Source organism: Venturia canescens, chromosome 4 (assembly GCF_019457755.1).
Source record: "Venturia canescens isolate UGA chromosome 4, ASM1945775v1, whole genome shotgun sequence".
NCBI lineage: Eukaryota > Metazoa > Arthropoda > Insecta > Hymenoptera > Ichneumonidae > Venturia > Venturia canescens.
Window position 1 is genome coordinate 9,715,660 of NC_057424.1, and position 16,158 is coordinate 9,731,817.

The window sequence follows — 16,158 nt, forward strand, 5'->3', positions numbered from 1 at the left end:
TCAAGGTCATCACAATAAAAAGTAGTTTTTATGCTGTATTCTTTATTCGGACAGTGTTTCGATTAGGGTTGCAGGAGTAAAACTTTCACTCGAAAAAAATACAAATGGACGACGAAACAACTGATTTTCGAATCATTCCATTGCACGCATTTATTTCTCAATTCAAGCGTAACAATTTTACCAATAAATTTGAAATATTGTTCACAAATTTTCAATTCTAATATGAACTGTAAAAGCGATTAGAGGAAATCAGTTTTCGGGATGGTGGTAAAAAAACTTTCATACATTTTATTAATAAGACATGTATTTCACGAGATTGTGGGCCAGTTCATGGTTCTACATAACAAAATGAAAAAACTTGACATTTTTTAAGAGTAATGAGTACACTGTTATTTACACAATGGAGTTTATGAACATGTAAAAAATGACTTAACGACGAAATGTTGAGATCTTCGAGTTCCTTTCTATCTTCCTCTGCCCTCAAATTCCATCATCGATACCCCTTTAAATCAGTACATCATTCCTGGATGAGCTCTCTGGAAGAAAACATTCGGATTCGCTGATATTGTCGTGTAGAGATTCGCTGCTTCGAGCTCGGGCCTTTGCAGGTACATTCCCGGTGGTAAGACGAACGTTTCGATCGGCGTGTGAACCTCTGAAAGAAATAAACAAATAAAATTCAGTTTTTAGTGCCTCACAAATGAATGACAGGCAGTCGTAAAAAAAGCGTTGACCAAGAACTACATGGAACGTCTGAAGTTTTCACAGTGGAAGAAAAAAATCGCAAATCAACTAATTTGGAGATGCAACACTTGAGAAATGATTTACATAAAAATCGATCAGTCTCGAGACAAGAAATCCATCCACAGTGTTTTGAGCGTTAATTTAACATCACCAACGAAATTTATACGATTTTATTTTCGAATAAATTAGTTTAAACATTGACCGAGGATAAAAAATATTTGAAAAACGCGGTTACGAGTGCAATTATGCTTTTTGATAAAACACAACTTCACGGGCGACCTTCGCTCCTCATTTCCATTGTTTCACACACAGTTGTTCGCAATAACGAGCATTACGGTAAAGAAAGAATCACTCTGCGTGCTCACGAAGCGTGCCACACACACGCACACCCGCTTATTTTTTAAGCAAATGCTGTGCTGCGAGCTCAAAACTCGTATGGAGTTCGGGTTCACGCTTCGTTGCACGATGTGCTAATACGATATGCCTATCTATCAATTTAAATGTGCTTCTTGAATGTTGCGGGTACGTTTCAAGAGTTGGAGAAAGTCAACGACGATTATGGCTCGATGGGGGAAAAAAATCTTACTGTCAGTTCCACGTGCACATCAAACATTTCTTCATATTTTTTCTTACTTTGAAATTCACTTAATTTCAGTGTTTCAATCGATCCCGTTGGTCAGTGGAATGCCCAAAAATGACAGAAAACAGAATAATTTGTCTTGCATTGACAGCTGTTCAAATTCAATCCCATGTTTATTACTTTTTCTTTAAAAATAAAAAAAAAGCGTGCGACTCAAATAAAATATACGAAAATAAGTCGCGGGTCGGGTCTTACGGGATTAACACGTTTGGATTTTTATCGGGCGAGATTTTAATCGCGCCGGAGCTCAACGCTACCCGGACATATTCATGTACAGCACTCTTTCGCCTCCCGACTTGGGCAGGAACTACACTTTGGAGAGTCTAAAATGACATAACGGTATTCCCAATTTTAAGAGCGAATATCTTCCAAAAATTTTCCAATTTTTTCGTGAGATGGAAATCTCACGTGCTTCAGTGTCGTTTCGAGCGAGACAGAAGTATTTGCACGGGGAAAAATCGGTCCCGGAAAGCTGTGTTCGTTGTCACTCGATCGAGGATTTTACCTGCTTCGGAGTAAACTGGACTGCCTCCGTGTCTGCAAGCGTTGCATCCTGGAATTCCAGATGATACGAGAGCGACTCGATCTGAATAAAATCGGGTATGAAAATATTCTTTACGTATTTCTTACATTAAATTCACAAGAGCGTGCTTATTTTCCTTGATTTTAGTCGAAAGATATGACTTTTTCAAAACTTTTACGATGGAAAGAAAAAGCGACAGAATATTTGACAATTTGAAACGTTCTTAAATAACGTTTTCATGGGTGGAATAATTCGTGGCAAAATAGACGTGTGAGAGAGTCGAAAAAAGTTTGTTTTCTCAATCTCACCAGCGCTCTGATAGTGCATTTTTCTTTTGAGCGATCCTTCGCCAGGTTTGAAGTGGAAAAAAGAGGGGGAATATCCGCTCGCGGGTAAGGAGCTGAGTCGGTCGTCGCGTTCGCGAATTACTGCGGTGCAAGCTGCGGCGACTTGGCCGTCGCGTCCCAAAGCAGCCAGTTGACGACCCTTCGGCAAAAACATACTCAAAAATACGAGGAGCGCGGTGGTGAGAAGACCGTATGCGAGCCATGCCTCGCGATCGCTCTCCGCCGAGGCGAGCGAGCCGATCGCGCTCGTTATCCAAATTGGCAGTGTCAGGCCGACCGCCAAACCAATAAACGCCGCTTCTCTGTAATTGTCCCGGACTCCGCGTGCACGCACCGCCAAACAGGCCACACCGATCAGTAGTAATCCCGGATATCTGCCGCAGGAAAATTCAATATTTGTTAATTCGAACGATTCCGAAAAAAATGTCAATTTTTCTGTTTTTTCAACAATCTTCCTCGAAACGTCAAACTCCGATCGATGCGAAATTCGGCAGAGTTCATTCGATCGAGCCAATTGTCAAAAGCATTTTTACGAAATCGAAATTATTTCGGTGAGTTTGAGACTCGAAATTTTTCACAGCGATTTTACTCGAGTACTGACGAACGCTGCTTCTGAAAAATCACCTCAAGCCGCAAATATTCGAGGATCGAATTTGAACTTGCGTATAATTTAAAAATCTTCGACCTCGAACATCGGAGCACGAACCTTGCGAGTCTCGAGTCATAAACGGTAAACGACAACGTTGGACCGTAAATTTGAGAAGCTACGACTTAAGGTCGTGACATTATTGACGGAGGTTGTGGGCTACTGAAAAAATTGGTGATAAAATGTACCCGAGAGAAGCAACGGTCTGGCTGAGAGGAGTTTTGCAGCAGAACGAGTTCGATGAATTTTTGTCGTTGTTTCGAGGCTGTACAACCGATGGAAATTCGCCGTAAAACCATTGGCCGACAATCGCAACTTGAACGAGTACGGCGAAGACGAGAACGAGAGCCTGTAAAAGCGAGTGGAGTTAATACATTGGTAATTCGATGGTAAACAAAATTTGCGGTTGCGGAGATGATGTAATTGGAAGCGAGTGAAAAATTACCTGGTAAGGTGCGGGAAGATAAACGCCACTGTTGAGGGACAGAAGAAAAACGCACTTGACGAGGAGGGCGGCGAAAACGAGCGCAGCTGGCAGGCCAACGAGACGAAAGGCGGCGCAAGTTAGCGGATTCGGGGTGAGCGAAGCCGCGGCCGAAAGACCAGCGAGTAGAAAAAGTCCCAAGAGAAGAGCTTGCCCAAGAAACAAGTGGCGTCTGCTCGGAGCTGCTGCCCTTGCCTGAGAAAAAAACCAACTAAAATTTCACTGCGCCCTCAAGCGCCCGAAATTTGCACGAAGTTGTGCCGGCTCTTCTCATTCTGTTCACTGCCCGCGCACAGTGTTATTTCGTTTCGCCTTATTCAAGGCCTGAATAAACACAATTAGACGAGCGCAAACCGTTCGAAAGAAATAATTGGAGCCTGTCGAACAATACGAGCGCCGAAGACCCATCGTCACGAACGATTATAGCCAAGCTCTATTAATTTCTTTCGCGATACAAACCTCCAACTGCGATTTCGATCTCGATTCTTCCGACACTCGCGGGAATGAGAAATTTTCATGGGTTTCGCATCGCATCGGGTGCGACAACGCGACTGAACACGGATATTTTCGAACGAAAACATTGAGGAAAAACAATGTGCCGTGACGACAAATGATTTAGAAAAAGTATTAACACAAATTGCGATTTTGTTTATTATTGAAATTGGTTTACGGAATACAGAAATTCTTTGAAGGTGAACAGTGAAAAATGGTGTCCGCGAAAGTGTCTAAGAGGAAAAAATAATCGGGAACAAATTCCGAGATCGAAACCGGAAGAGCTGTTTTAGGTGGAACAGAAAGAGAGAAAGGCGCATGTGCAAAAGGCACGAGCGAATACTTGTGCCACTTGTTCTTCGATGGGAAACCGATCTGAATATGGTCTTGAAAAAAAAATAAGGAAAAAAGGCAGCGTACGAGTCTCGTATTACGCGTACTGACCTTGAGAAGAACGAAGATCTCGAAGCCGGCCATAAGAAGCATGGCGGCTGCGCTGAGTGCGGCGAGTGGCAGGGCCCAGGACCGTTGCCTAAGCAAAGATTGATTATTTAGGAAAACTGTACCGGGGGCGCCAGTGCCGATAGAATTTCGTGCGCCTTCGTCGAGGGGAAACCCCGAATTTCTCGTTCTAATACCGTCTCCGTGTACGACGCGGTTGTTACCGCCATTGCCGCGAAATATTGTGATGGTACGATTCGCGGTCGGTACGCTTATGACACTGGCAACGCTTGCCATGTCGTCATTTTTATCGCCGATATTCGGCAACAAGAAAAACTCGGTGGACAATTCGGCGCTCGGGTTATCGTCGTTTCTGTAAGCCGCGATCGACACGCTGTCAACGACATTTTCGCGCATCTGACGATCCGAATGATTGTTGTGATTGTACGGAACGTTTGGGGACGAGAGGACGTTCGTGCACCAGCTGGGACTCGCGTTTAACCACGCGGTTGCTGCTGACAGAACTATCGGACTGAGTCTCATTTTACACTTCATTTATATTTATTTATATTTTTATATACACCAACACAAATACACACACTCACAGGCACACACACGCACTTCGATATCACCGGCAAACAGCGGCGCCGATGAACTCTGTTCGTTTTATTAATCCCATTTTCTGTCCGATTATTTTCCGCTTTTTTCTTTTATCGTGTCCGGGATCTTCCGCGGATCTTCCGGATTTTCGATATATTTTCGAGGTTAATTCGATTTCCGTAGCTTTGCAAGGTTATGTCGGTTCAGTGTTTTTTCGGCGCTATTCAAATCGCCTGTTTTACACGCGAAATATCTGAATTTAAGGAACCTAAGTTTTTTGGGCGGTACAGTGTTTTTTTCGTGCTTTTTTTTGTTACACCTTGCACACGCAATATCAGGCGTAAACAAAGACTGGCTCAGAGAAACAAGAAGCGACGAGACCCTCTGGTTCGGAGGGTCGCGAGCAGACTGAAAACTCTTTCGTGACTCGCGATCCCGATCGCATACGACCGAGAGAGTCGGCGAGAGCTCACCGACCAAACTAAAGTCATGAAACCAAGCTGAGGAACGAATTCTATCCGTTACGCGCCAAGGAGAAGCTGAGGAGGAGATTCCCGCCGTGAGGTTCGGTATATGTGCGCGAAGGGGGAGGAAACCGGAGGGAAAGAAAAAGAGAGAAAGTCTGTGGACATTGGAAGTGAAAGAAAGAGGGAGACCTCGAGGATGTATATCTCTGAGCTCGCTCCTCTGACCCACGAAGATGCAAGATTTTTTAAGTCCCCGTGAGAGGGACAGAGAGAGAGGGAAAGAGAAAAAGCGAAAGAGAGAATATGTATAAATGAGGAAGGAGGAGGACCCGGATAAATGCAACAGGCTATGCAACGACAACCGCGACGACGACCCGACGACAACGGCTCTAAGAAGAGGAATTTACATATACATGAGTCGTTCCATCCTAAACAAAACTTCCTTTCAATAAAAAATATCATGAACATGAAAACATCGGTTTTTTATTTCCCAATCGATGTTCTTCCATTACAATTCTGTGACTGATGACCTAACCAAAAAATAAAAAGGAAAGCAATGCTCAACAATTTTTCAACGTTAGAATTTTCGGCAATTTTATTCGGAGGACGTAAATTATTTTTCTGAATACGGCCAAGATCTCTCAGCATTCTGACAAAATAAAGAGGAATTATTATACATACATTTTAACGTGTTTTCTATTATCGTGCCAATCGATCATAAACGTACGAATAGTCATAACCTCTAAAAACCGGAATCATCCTGAATTGTACGACGGACTTTTCTTTCGCGTGTATATGGAAAAAGAGAAAACTCTACATTTAATAACGCCATAAACGAAACACGTGCGCAAAAATGTTAACGCAAAAGTTTCTCTCTTTTTCTCTTGAATATACACGCCTGGATAATACGTTATTGCTTCGTTCGAAATAACTCGAATACTGAGAATCGTAGTACTCTTTTAGATCGATCTACGACGCTCACGCATATATTGCGTTTCGAACACTTTCTCCATTGGAAGCCAAAGTCATTGTACCGTATATGCCACTTCACCTATACTCGTTTGGTCCAGACTTCTCTCGAAAGGAAGAAAGAGAGAGAGAGAGAGAGCGCTTCTGGATTACGAACCGATGACGTGAGCCGCCCACTCGACGCATTCGCTGAACGCGGAGTGCAACAGGAAAATTCACCGGGACCCGATACTCGATTTCGACGAAATCAAATTTTATCGTTCCGGGTACGTAAAAAAATTTCAAGGAACCGAACGGGGTTCGGGAAATTGCTCGGATATTACGGCTCCCGAAACTCGCACCTCGAAAGTTCGCGGTTTAACAACTGTACTTTTTATTTCTCTACCCCGTAAAAATTCCGCTCTTCAACATTTTACTGCACCATCATTTTTTCATAGCCTCGGCAGAGTTAAATGACTCCGAACTTATTTTCGTCCGCAAGTTCGATTTTTCGCAGGTTTATGCCATTTCGCCCACCATTTTGTTGCCAGATTTTATTCATTATCAGAATCGTCGTTTTATCCTTCGCAACTGCGCGATTCATTATTCATGGTTTTTGAGACCTAATTTGACTAGGAGAGTTACCAACGACCAACGCAACCAACGATTTGTCGGCGCACGCAGTGCTCAAACTTGAAAAAAGTTCGTTCCTAACCTCAAACTATTTCGGGTAAGAAAAGTGTAAATAAGAATTCCATGGACCGCTACATTGGCATGAAAAAATTCGTATAATCGGAAATTTCAACGAAAACGGAATTTCCGCCTCGTTAATTTGAGCTTCGAAGCTGCGTACCCAGAATAATAAACGGACAATACTTCGTTCCGTTGCTCATCTCCGAGAATTTGCGACTATTTGGAAATTCGAGAAAAAAATGGAATTGGCTTTAGTCCCGTCGAATGTTTGGTTAGCAATGAAGCGAGTAAGACGCACGCGTTACATTCGTAAATATATTTATCATTATTATTACCATTGTGGTAAATGCATTACGAGAAAAGAATAGTGAACAGAAAGCGTGGCAACGGTATGCGCGCATGAAAGTTCTGGGAACCCTAAAAGCTACGGGAGAGCTGGCCGTGAATGTGGAGAAGCCCGGCGGTTCCCCGATCTTCGTCGTCGTCGTCGTCGTCGTCGCCGTCGTCGTTGTGGCAACCGGTTTCGACCAACACTCGATAAAGTCATGTTTCGAACATGCTATATACATGGACGTATACTTATCATATGCATATGTATATTTATATACGTACATATACGTATACTTATGTATCAATATATGTATATGAGGAAAGAAGAACGGAACCGACGGCCACAGGGCAATTTGTGAGGATATCGACACACAATAGGGGGCTTCAAGAGCTTATTTCGTGCAAGCGAAAATGAGAGGGAGAACATTAGTAAACTTTGCGGGGGAATGAAATAAAAAATTGGATGGGGTGGAAACTTTTTTGATTCAACGATTCTTCATGGAAAATCCTACACAACATTTTTTCCCGGCCCTCCTGTTCTCACTGTTTATTAGTGACTAAAATGCATGAATTTTATGAATTTATAACGCCAGAGGGAGCTGATAGAAAGACGAGAGTCAGAGTGTCGACACCGTCGACACACACGCGAGCCTAGGACACACGTGTGCAGATGGAGCTAGGAAGTCGTTTTATTAATTATTATTATTTTCTTAAGATAACGGTTTATCGCCCATGAGAGTCAAAGATAAATATACAGTCTTCCTGCAATCGCGTGCACATTCGCGACCGAGGAGTATCATCGCGGGATTCGCAAACGGTCATTTTGCGCTATGGGAATTTGACAGAGTCTCGTAAATTTTACGTTTATCATTATAAATCGTTGGATTCTCGTATCGAACGGTAGGTATACCTGCAGGACTCTTCTATCTTCAGTTTTATTTTCGAGTTTTCTTCAATTTTTTTTCACGCTCACTGCTCCGTAATCAGTACACGATTGCCGTGTCGCTTAGTACAATTCGCCGCCGCCAGGGAGCCGAAAAATGTTCAATCCATTTTATCTAGACGTCGCGTGATATTTCCACTCGAAATCTGCGTGTTATATGGTAAGTTTTGGGCTTGGTATACCGCCTTAACGAAGAAACCGGTCCGCGAAATGAAATTCGGGAGGATACGTGGTGAATATCGCTCTCCGCAAGGGTGCAAAGACCCCCGAGAGAAGTCCAAGTTTTACGAAGAGCGATAAGTCGACGGAGCCCTTTTTTATCTCGGTTTCTCGCTTATTGTGAGCCGCAAACGACGACAGCGGCTGGGTACACTTTTCTTTTCCTTTTCTGATCCCCCCTGCCTCCCCCCCCCCCCCCTCGCGCAACCGTGAATTTTTTTTACGCCGAAGAATGGAAGGTGGAACGAGCAACATTTTACATTTTACGTTTCGCCGTACGTGCCGGCCACTCCTCGTTCTTCTCTCGCCACAAAACCTTTTAGTCCCTCGTCTCTTCTCTAAAAAATCTTCGAAGACGCGTTCTTTCTCCCTGCGTGCATGTTTGCACGAGAGAGAAACCATGCTCGTGACGAGAAGAGCCTTATGAGTCGACCTGAACGTACAATATTTATTGTAACCATCCAAAAATGAATTATGAGCCCGTCCGCGTTGTGCTTCCCTCCATCTCCGTTCCTCTCCCAACAACCGAGTTCCGCGCCCCCCTTCTCCCCCCAAACCACTGACGTGCGTTAAAACACATCGAGAATGCTGAGAAAAAATACTGTTGGAGTTTCGTTAATAGTCGCGCAAAGTTACGAGAATATTTCAACTTGAGAGGAAAAGGGCTTCAAGAGTACAACGAAAATAACGGAATTCAAACGCAACGACAATTTTTCAGGTTATGTAATTTGGAAATATTTTCGTAAAGCTTAACGTAGAACGTTCGACGGATCAAAAAATTGTGAAAAATTTACAAAGCAATCTGATGACGATTTTATACTCTGTTTTCGAAATATTTCTGGTTTTTATGAATAGCTACCGTCCAAACAAACAGGTGAGACGAACGAAATGCTAATCCGTGTTGGATTTTGGTTAGGTCTGTTCACCGGTGCATGTGGGCCCGCAATAAATTTATTTTCACCAACCAAGAATAGTCTTCAGTCTTTTATAACGTCATCATTTTTTTCATTTTGAAAATATTCGTTTAATTTCAAAGACTCACGTCCTTGGTTTTCAGCATTTTAATCGGCGTCAAAATTCATTTGGAAATGAAAATATTTTGAGTAGTTTGAAAAAAAAATAGAATCGCCTCCTGAGCAGTACCGTTTGAAATTTTTTTCCATAAAACTCGATTTGAATACCGGTCGATCGAGACTCGTTATCGTTCGTTTTGTTTGGTTTTTTCTGAATATTGTTGCGCAATATTTCTCGTTCGCCTCGCAACAAGTTTGTCCTTCCTCATGGAGGATTTGACGGGACTGGTTTTGAGGGCGATAAGGGGAAAGTGTTTTGATCTCCGGCGCTGCACCGCGACCGAGACTCGATCGTCGGTATTTTTTAGTCGAAATCATGGAACGTTTGAGTGAACACGACAAGGCGGTGCTCGATGTGATCTTTGATCCTCTCAAATTAATGGGATCGAGCTTTACCTCCCAGCAAGACCAAGTGGACTCTTCAAGCTTCAAAGATATCGAATTACCCGTCGAGGTTGCCAATATCCTCGACTGCGCCATCGAAGCCTCGAAAAATCAACGGTTCGAGGAATCTCTTCGTTTCTTCGACGAAGCTAAGACCAAAGTACCTCAATCAGCTGCGATACTCAACGACAGAGCCCAAGCTCTTCGTCTTCTTGGACGTGACGATGGTAATATTTTTCACCGAATATCAAAATTCGCGTAAAATTCATTATTTTTCAAATTCCAAGTAAATTTTTCAAAAATACATCAAATAATGAATTAATTATTCCCGAAAGCGTAAATAAATTGGAATTTTCATATTTTCTTATTTCTCAACAATATTTCTCGTTAGAATTATTAAGCTATTTATTTTCGTCCGATGTAGAGATCATCGAACGAACTCGATTTGAAAAATCCTCGTTTCCAAATGATGAGAGAAAGGTTTTAAAAAAATGTCTGGACTTGAGAAATTGAGCATTTTGTTTAACGAATCGTGAAACTCGGATCTCGGGTCCATTTTTCAATTAATCGTTCTGCAGAGGCGCTGGAGGATCTCAATTTGTCATTGGGATTGAGCAAAGGCTGTGGCAAGCCAGGAATTCAGGCGCTCTGTCAGCGTGGAATTCTTCATCGATGCGCGGGTCGTTTGGACGAGGCGAGACAAGATTTCGAGACCGCAGCGCGAGCTGGTTCGAGTTTCGCTCGGACTCAACTCGTTAATCTCAATCCTTATGCCGCCATGTGCAACGCGATGCTACGTGACATAAACGCGAAGTCGGCAACGCCGATGAATTGAAATTTTCTAGATTACCGAACATCGGAGTTCCAGAAAAATTAATCCTAATTTTCACACTGTACAGTTAAATAGCTCTTAATATTGCATGCGAATGGAAAGTAGCAGTTCGACTGAAATCCAAAAAATTGTTCGTAAACTCGAAAAAATATTTGAAAATGTCTAGAATGTACTTTTCGAATAAACTAGCATTTTACAATCGTTACAAAATTCAATTTCCTATTCTGACAGATTAAACATTTCAACTAATCAAAGTTCACATTCAAGTCGACTATTTTGTTTCATTTCATTTCTATTCCCATATGAATTTCCACGTGACACGAGAACACATTTTTGAATCAGTTGCGTATTCGAAATTAATTCGAATAACAGTAATTGTTATGCACAAACAATTTTTTCGGTGGAACGAAATCGTCGAAAAAAATCGTCATCTCGTACCGCCTGAATTCGGAGGAGAAACCTTTTTATTTTCCAATATCCATTTATTTTCCTTCGCTTCGATATTTCCACGGTGTCTACCACATTTTTCTCTTTTCATTCTCTATAATATATAATATTTATTTATATATAGTTTTTTTCTTCATATTTAATAATAATCATTATAATTATTATTGGAGTAGGAGTCACATAAAAATATAAATTATAATCTGTAAGGGCTGTAGACAAAGAGCTTATGTAGCAAAAAATTCACACCCCCTGCCAGTTCTCCCGTTTACTTTGTTCGTGCGGAACGGTCGACGAGCGATTTTGCACGATTGTTTTCAATTCGAATCGATATTGATGAAGAAAAAAAGTCGCTGTATTCGGTCGAAGTTAACAGCCCGAATAATTACCGAAAATTCTAACCAATAGAAATCGTAATACAGAGCAAATCGATGAAACGATGATCAACTATTTTATTTTTATTTGTTTTCGCTAATACGGTAATTCACTAACAATCGTTGATCCATCAACGAGGAAAGAAACAAAGCGATCTTCGTCCATCGTTTGTCGACCGTGCCTCTAAATGCAAAACTTGGAAAATTAAGTCCCCTCCCCCCATTCGACCCATTCTTTGCTTTCAATTCACTAAAAATTCACATCAGCTTCTCGTGTAAAGGTTGTACGAAATTTATGATTCGAGGTGCGTCAAGTTTTGATCGATTGTACATTTTTTCGTCGTTCTTTCAATCAGGTGTGATCGAGTTGAAAGTCGAAAATCATTTGTGTTGTATTATGCATCGCATTGCCGTTTTTAGGGCACGAATCTCAGGTTTTAATGCTCGGTTTGAAATTTTAAAATCATTTGTGTCGTATTATGCATCATTTTATCGTTTTCTTGAATCGAAATCCCATTTACTTGTTTATTACTTTATGCTTGAAGTATTTTCTTGACGATTGAGTTGAAAATCAAATTTGCATGTGTACAAAAATGTTTGTGGAGTTATAAAAATGTTGAGGGGCTGCTCAGCAGCGTACGCGTCGGTCCGACCGAATATTCTTTCTCGAAACTGTAAATCATTCAAGTACTCAAGAATAAGTACAATTGTGAGTTTTTGATAGTCTGCTTCTTTTTTTATTGCGCTTTTACGATGATTCGCAGCCTCGAATCCAGCTAAGAAATTCGTCGCCTTATGGGAGATCGATTTTTCGAGACGTAATGAGAAACCAAATAAATACAAAAATCTTGGGGCAGGCGCGATCCCAGAGATAATAAAAAAGCTCTGCAAGTATTACGAAGTCATTATTTTCTACTTGTAGTCCACTTCGTTATGTTGAACCATCTCAAAGTCTCTTCCGGTATTGGATTTTTCGCTCTCGCTTCCCTCTTCACTTCCCTCCTCGCCGTTCGATTCCGTCGCGTCTGTTCTTCGCTCCTCCGACTTTATTGCAGTTTCCTCGCTCGTGGTTGTCTCCTCTCTTTCCGATCTTTCTTCCTCCCTTCCGCTGTCGAAGCAAAGTCAGTTAATATCGAAATATCTTCAAATATCGTTAATCCAATTATTTCTTGACACCTGAGTTGATAAGTTTTTCCTGAACAGTCCGCCAATTGAATTCTCTCATGAATCCTCAATCAAATTTGAAATATTCAAGAGCAATATATTTATAAATTCTATTTATTGTTTTTGTAATCAATAAAAAACTGAATCTCACGATTGTGGAGTTGAATTGTCCTCGCAATCTGAATCCTTATCCTTCTTGTGTCTCTTCTTCTTATTTGATTTTTTATCTCCATTGCTGCACGGTCCGCAATATTCGTACTAAAATCGAAAAAATCTTGTTACTATTCGTCCTCGATACGGAACGAAAGAAGTTGAAATTTCAGGGATTACTCGCCTGATAGAGAGGCCAAAAAGAGCCGAAGAACCCAACGTCCTCGGCGAGATTCGGCAGTAACCAGAGATGATGTCTGCCGAGAGTCAAAACCCACAAGAGACAAAATACTATGACCCTTATGACTGCCAGCGTAAGTATGAAGACGAAGAAGCCAGCACCGGCAACACTCAAGTAATAGACACCGTGACGAATCGTCGAGGGCCAAAGGGGAAAGAGACAAACTCCGATTGCACCGAGAACCACGAGTGTACCGAAGAACCAATAATAAATCGGTATCGGCTCATAAATCCAAACGTACGCGTCGTTGCAATCTGCGAAATACTGATCTATGTGCATTTCCAAACGTACCTGTACAAAAAATATGTTTTATTTATTCGTTAAAAGTCTAAAATTGATTTTTTCATCGACAACTATTGAAAGGAGTTTGTGTCGAGAGTTCATGATTGATTTATCTTTTCTGTCTGGAAGGAAAACCATTTTTGTAATGAGTTATGGACCAGTAGGTTGGGTCGTGAGCGTTGGAACGCGGGACGACGGTGCAAATTAGAATTTTACGTCCTTTCAAAAATAAATTTGAATAAGTACAAATTATTTGCATTTACTAATATCGAAGATTAGTTTGAAATTTTTCAATCGCAAATGTATGTTAAATGAAAAAAATCGAAATATAAGGGCAGAGACCCGAACCCCATTAATTTGAATGTTTTCAATCCTTTTTTCCTTCAATTCACAATTTGACCTTCTCAGGGTGAACGCTTTTCAAATCGTCATGATCATGATCTACGATGTAAAAGATATGATGATGAGTTGAGCGATTATTATATGAATAACTAAGAATAACGAATTCTGAATTTTTTTTTGAACTACCAACTTTTGGTTTTTTCTTGGGTTCTTTCCGTTCTTCCTCATCTTTTTTATCTTTTCCTCCCTCTTTCCCATCAGTGGCGGAATCCTTAGGGACCTCTTTAGATTCTTCTTTTTCTTTATCCTGAGATTTCTTCTCATCCTTGATTTCTTTGTTGCCTTTTTTCTTAGCATTCCGGATTTTATTCAATTCTTCCTCAGAAACAACGATCTTTTTGGCTCTGTGAAAGAACTTATGCCTGAGCATTGCATCGAGAAAATCAGTGACTTGTTCCCGTGTCTCGAAGAGACTCTTGTTCCAAGGAGAGTTTTCCAGCAATGCTCCGACAGCTCGAGAACCCGTGAAATACTCCACATTGTGGCTCAAGAATTTTGTCTTCTTCGACGGCACGTTATCCCGTATCCATTTTGCTACTGCATACTCCTCTTTCGTTGGCTTGTCCGCTACTGTTCCAGCTCCATCACCCGCATTTGGCGCATCCTTTAAATGGACACAAGTTCAGTTTTTAGATGCTTGGTAGAACCAATTTAATAATTATAAACTTCCTTACAATTTTTTATATAAAATCTCTCATTTCTCATAATTGATATAAAACTTGATTAAAAATTTTCTCAGGAAAATCCTAATTCCCAAGAAACGCACGACCAGGTTTTATACGAATACAACAAAATTGTAGTTCAGTCAACCTTCGAATATATAAAGATAAAAAGTGGAGGTAAGTTTAAGAACAAATGAAAAAACGTCCTTTCTGAAACTCTTCACTTCATATTCGACTTAAATTATAAATACTTCATAAGCTTCACCATTCCTAGAAGACGTAAGAATAAATTTATCATGATATTTGATAAGTTGTACGTGTTCTCAAAGTTCACAGATTGACTGAAGGTAGTAAAATATTTGATAAAACTGGAGCAAGACAACAAACTTGCGTTGCAGAATGATCTTTTCTCCTAAATGAAAACTTCACACTGCAATTTTTCATCTCAATTGACACGCTTTAATAAAATGGTTAGAGTTCACTGAAAGAAAAACAGCTGAGTTGCTGAAATCAATCAACTATTTTTTCACCAATGATAATTCAATGTTAATTGATAAGTTACATAAACAATGTCATTTAATGTTATTCATTAAAATTCTAACCCCAATTCTGTATTTATTGTGGAGTAAATTTTTGAAAATAACTTCTCATCGCGATGTATAGTATTGCCAAACATATGCTATTTTGTCATTTGGATGTGGAGCAGTCTGGGAAATGTTCTTGAGATATGGAGAAGAAAAAAATGAAATAAGAAAAAGGAGCACGTAAAACGAGGAATCAGAAGTCAAGTTCCGAAGTCCTGATACGTCATACGTCAAAGATTCGTTTATTTTCTGCAAAAATTCTAACCGCGCGCTTACACGTGTTAAATAAATTTACAGTTATTTGACCGAGACGAGAAAAGTTTCGACTCCAGGATTTATTAAAGATTCTTCGGCACAAGTGAAAATCGGCATCTTGTAATATATGTCACACTAAACACACACCAAAACTACACGACGGAAATATTATATTTTGTCGAACTGTAATCCTTACGTCTTTGCGCTTCCTGTTTTTCCGCCGTTCAGCCATGTTGTAAATTGTATATTCGTTTGCACTTGCGTGCGTGTCTCACACTGTCTTGTATTAAATGACGAATACAATAATACGTGTACTCGCAAATTCTCGGCATACGGTAAAAAATGTATTTTACTCCGTATATACGTCTGTCAGGTGTCGTTGTGTCACCCAGTGTCGCCCTCCTTCAACCGCATTTTTGTTTTATGAAACAGTAGAATTCTTTAATATCGACTATCGATTTGTTTTGCATTCCACAAATACCAAGTGTTCCGGTATATCAATAAGATTCTTCGAATAAACCGGAGTGGAAATTTTTTTCTCGTTGATCCCTTAATTATTTAATAATTAATAGACTTAGGTAGGGTTGAAAACAAAAACGTAAGATACACACTCCCTTTGACATACAGGATATTTCGAGAAAAACGTATATCTTCTTTTTAGTTATGGATCCCCCACTCTCGTGCAATTGATAAAGTTACCTTAAATATTTTTAACTTTCGTCAAATTATGTTTAGCATTGACGTTTGGGAATTAAAATTTTGCATAAACTTCCTGGTTAGTTATAATTTAGAAA

The 16,158-nt window shown here is 40.6% G+C and overlaps 3 protein-coding genes across 4 annotated transcripts; 1 reads left to right on the forward strand and 2 right to left on the reverse strand.

The window, feature by feature from the left end:
- Positions 1–286: 286 nt before the first annotated feature.
- LOC122409952 (uncharacterized) lies at positions 287–5,606 on the reverse strand. 2 transcript variants are annotated; one of them, XM_043417872.1, is made up of 6 exons: positions 4,321–5,606; positions 3,346–3,579; positions 3,089–3,249; positions 2,216–2,628; positions 1,890–1,937; positions 287–655 (listed from the first exon to the last, which is right to left on the reverse strand). In XM_043417872.1, exons 1-6 carry the CDS (start codon positions 4,870–4,872, stop codon positions 510–512), a joined length of 1,554 nt encoding a protein of 517 aa, XP_043273807.1. In that variant the 5' UTR covers positions 4,873–5,606; the 3' UTR covers positions 287–509. The 2 variants fall into 2 exon arrangements, with proteins under 2 accessions (XP_043273807.1, XP_043273806.1); XM_043417871.1 differs by having other exon boundaries at positions 1,890–1,970; positions 4,321–5,604.
- A 3,305-nt stretch (positions 5,607–8,911) lies between these two features.
- On the forward strand, positions 8,912–11,016 carry LOC122409968 (tetratricopeptide repeat protein 36). Its single transcript, XM_043417896.1, has 2 exons — positions 8,912–10,201; positions 10,553–11,016. The coding sequence occupies exons 1-2, from the start codon at positions 9,907–9,909 to the stop codon at positions 10,807–10,809; spliced, it is 552 nt and encodes a 183-aa protein (XP_043273831.1). The 5' UTR covers positions 8,912–9,906; the 3' UTR covers positions 10,810–11,016.
- A 236-nt stretch (positions 11,017–11,252) lies between these two features.
- On the reverse strand, positions 11,253–15,719 carry Trp1 (translocation protein 1). Its single transcript, XM_043417887.1, has 5 exons — positions 15,561–15,719; positions 13,994–14,467; positions 13,123–13,470; positions 12,940–13,046; positions 11,253–12,732 (listed from the first exon to the last, which is right to left on the reverse strand). The coding sequence occupies exons 1-5, from the start codon at positions 15,594–15,596 to the stop codon at positions 12,537–12,539; spliced, it is 1,161 nt and encodes a 386-aa protein (XP_043273822.1). The 5' UTR covers positions 15,597–15,719; the 3' UTR covers positions 11,253–12,536.
- Between the last annotated feature and the right edge of the window lie 439 nt (positions 15,720–16,158).

Coding starts and splice junctions, on each gene's coding strand:
- LOC122409968 (XM_043417896.1), top strand. CDS start 9,907: ATGGAACGTTTGAGTGAACACGACAAGGCGGTGCTCGATGTGATCTTT. Junction 10,202..10,552: donor TCTTCTTGGACGTGACGATG/GTAATATTTTTC, acceptor ATCGTTCTGCAG/AGGCGCTGGAGGATCTCAAT.
- LOC122409952 (XM_043417871.1), bottom strand. CDS start 4,872: ATGAAGTGTAAAATGAGACTCAGTCCGATAGTTCTGTCAGCAGCAACC. Junction 3,250..3,345: donor ATCTTCCCGCACCTTACCAG/GTAATTTTTCAC, acceptor TCGCTTTTACAG/GCTCTCGTTCTCGTCTTCGC. Junction 656..1,889: donor TCCAGTTTACTCCGAAGCAG/GTAAAATCCTCG, acceptor TATTTCTTTCAG/AGGTTCACACGCCGATCGAA.
- Trp1 (XM_043417887.1), bottom strand. CDS start 15,596: ATGGCTGAACGGCGGAAAAACAGGAAGCGCAAAGAC. Junction 13,471..13,993: donor AACCCAAGAAAAAACCAAAA/GTTGGTAGTTCA, acceptor TTTTTTGTACAG/GTACGTTTGGAAATGCACAT. Junction 12,733..12,939: donor GACAATTCAACTCCACAATC/GTGAGATTCAGT, acceptor TTGCTTCGACAG/CGGAAGGGAGGAAGAAAGAT.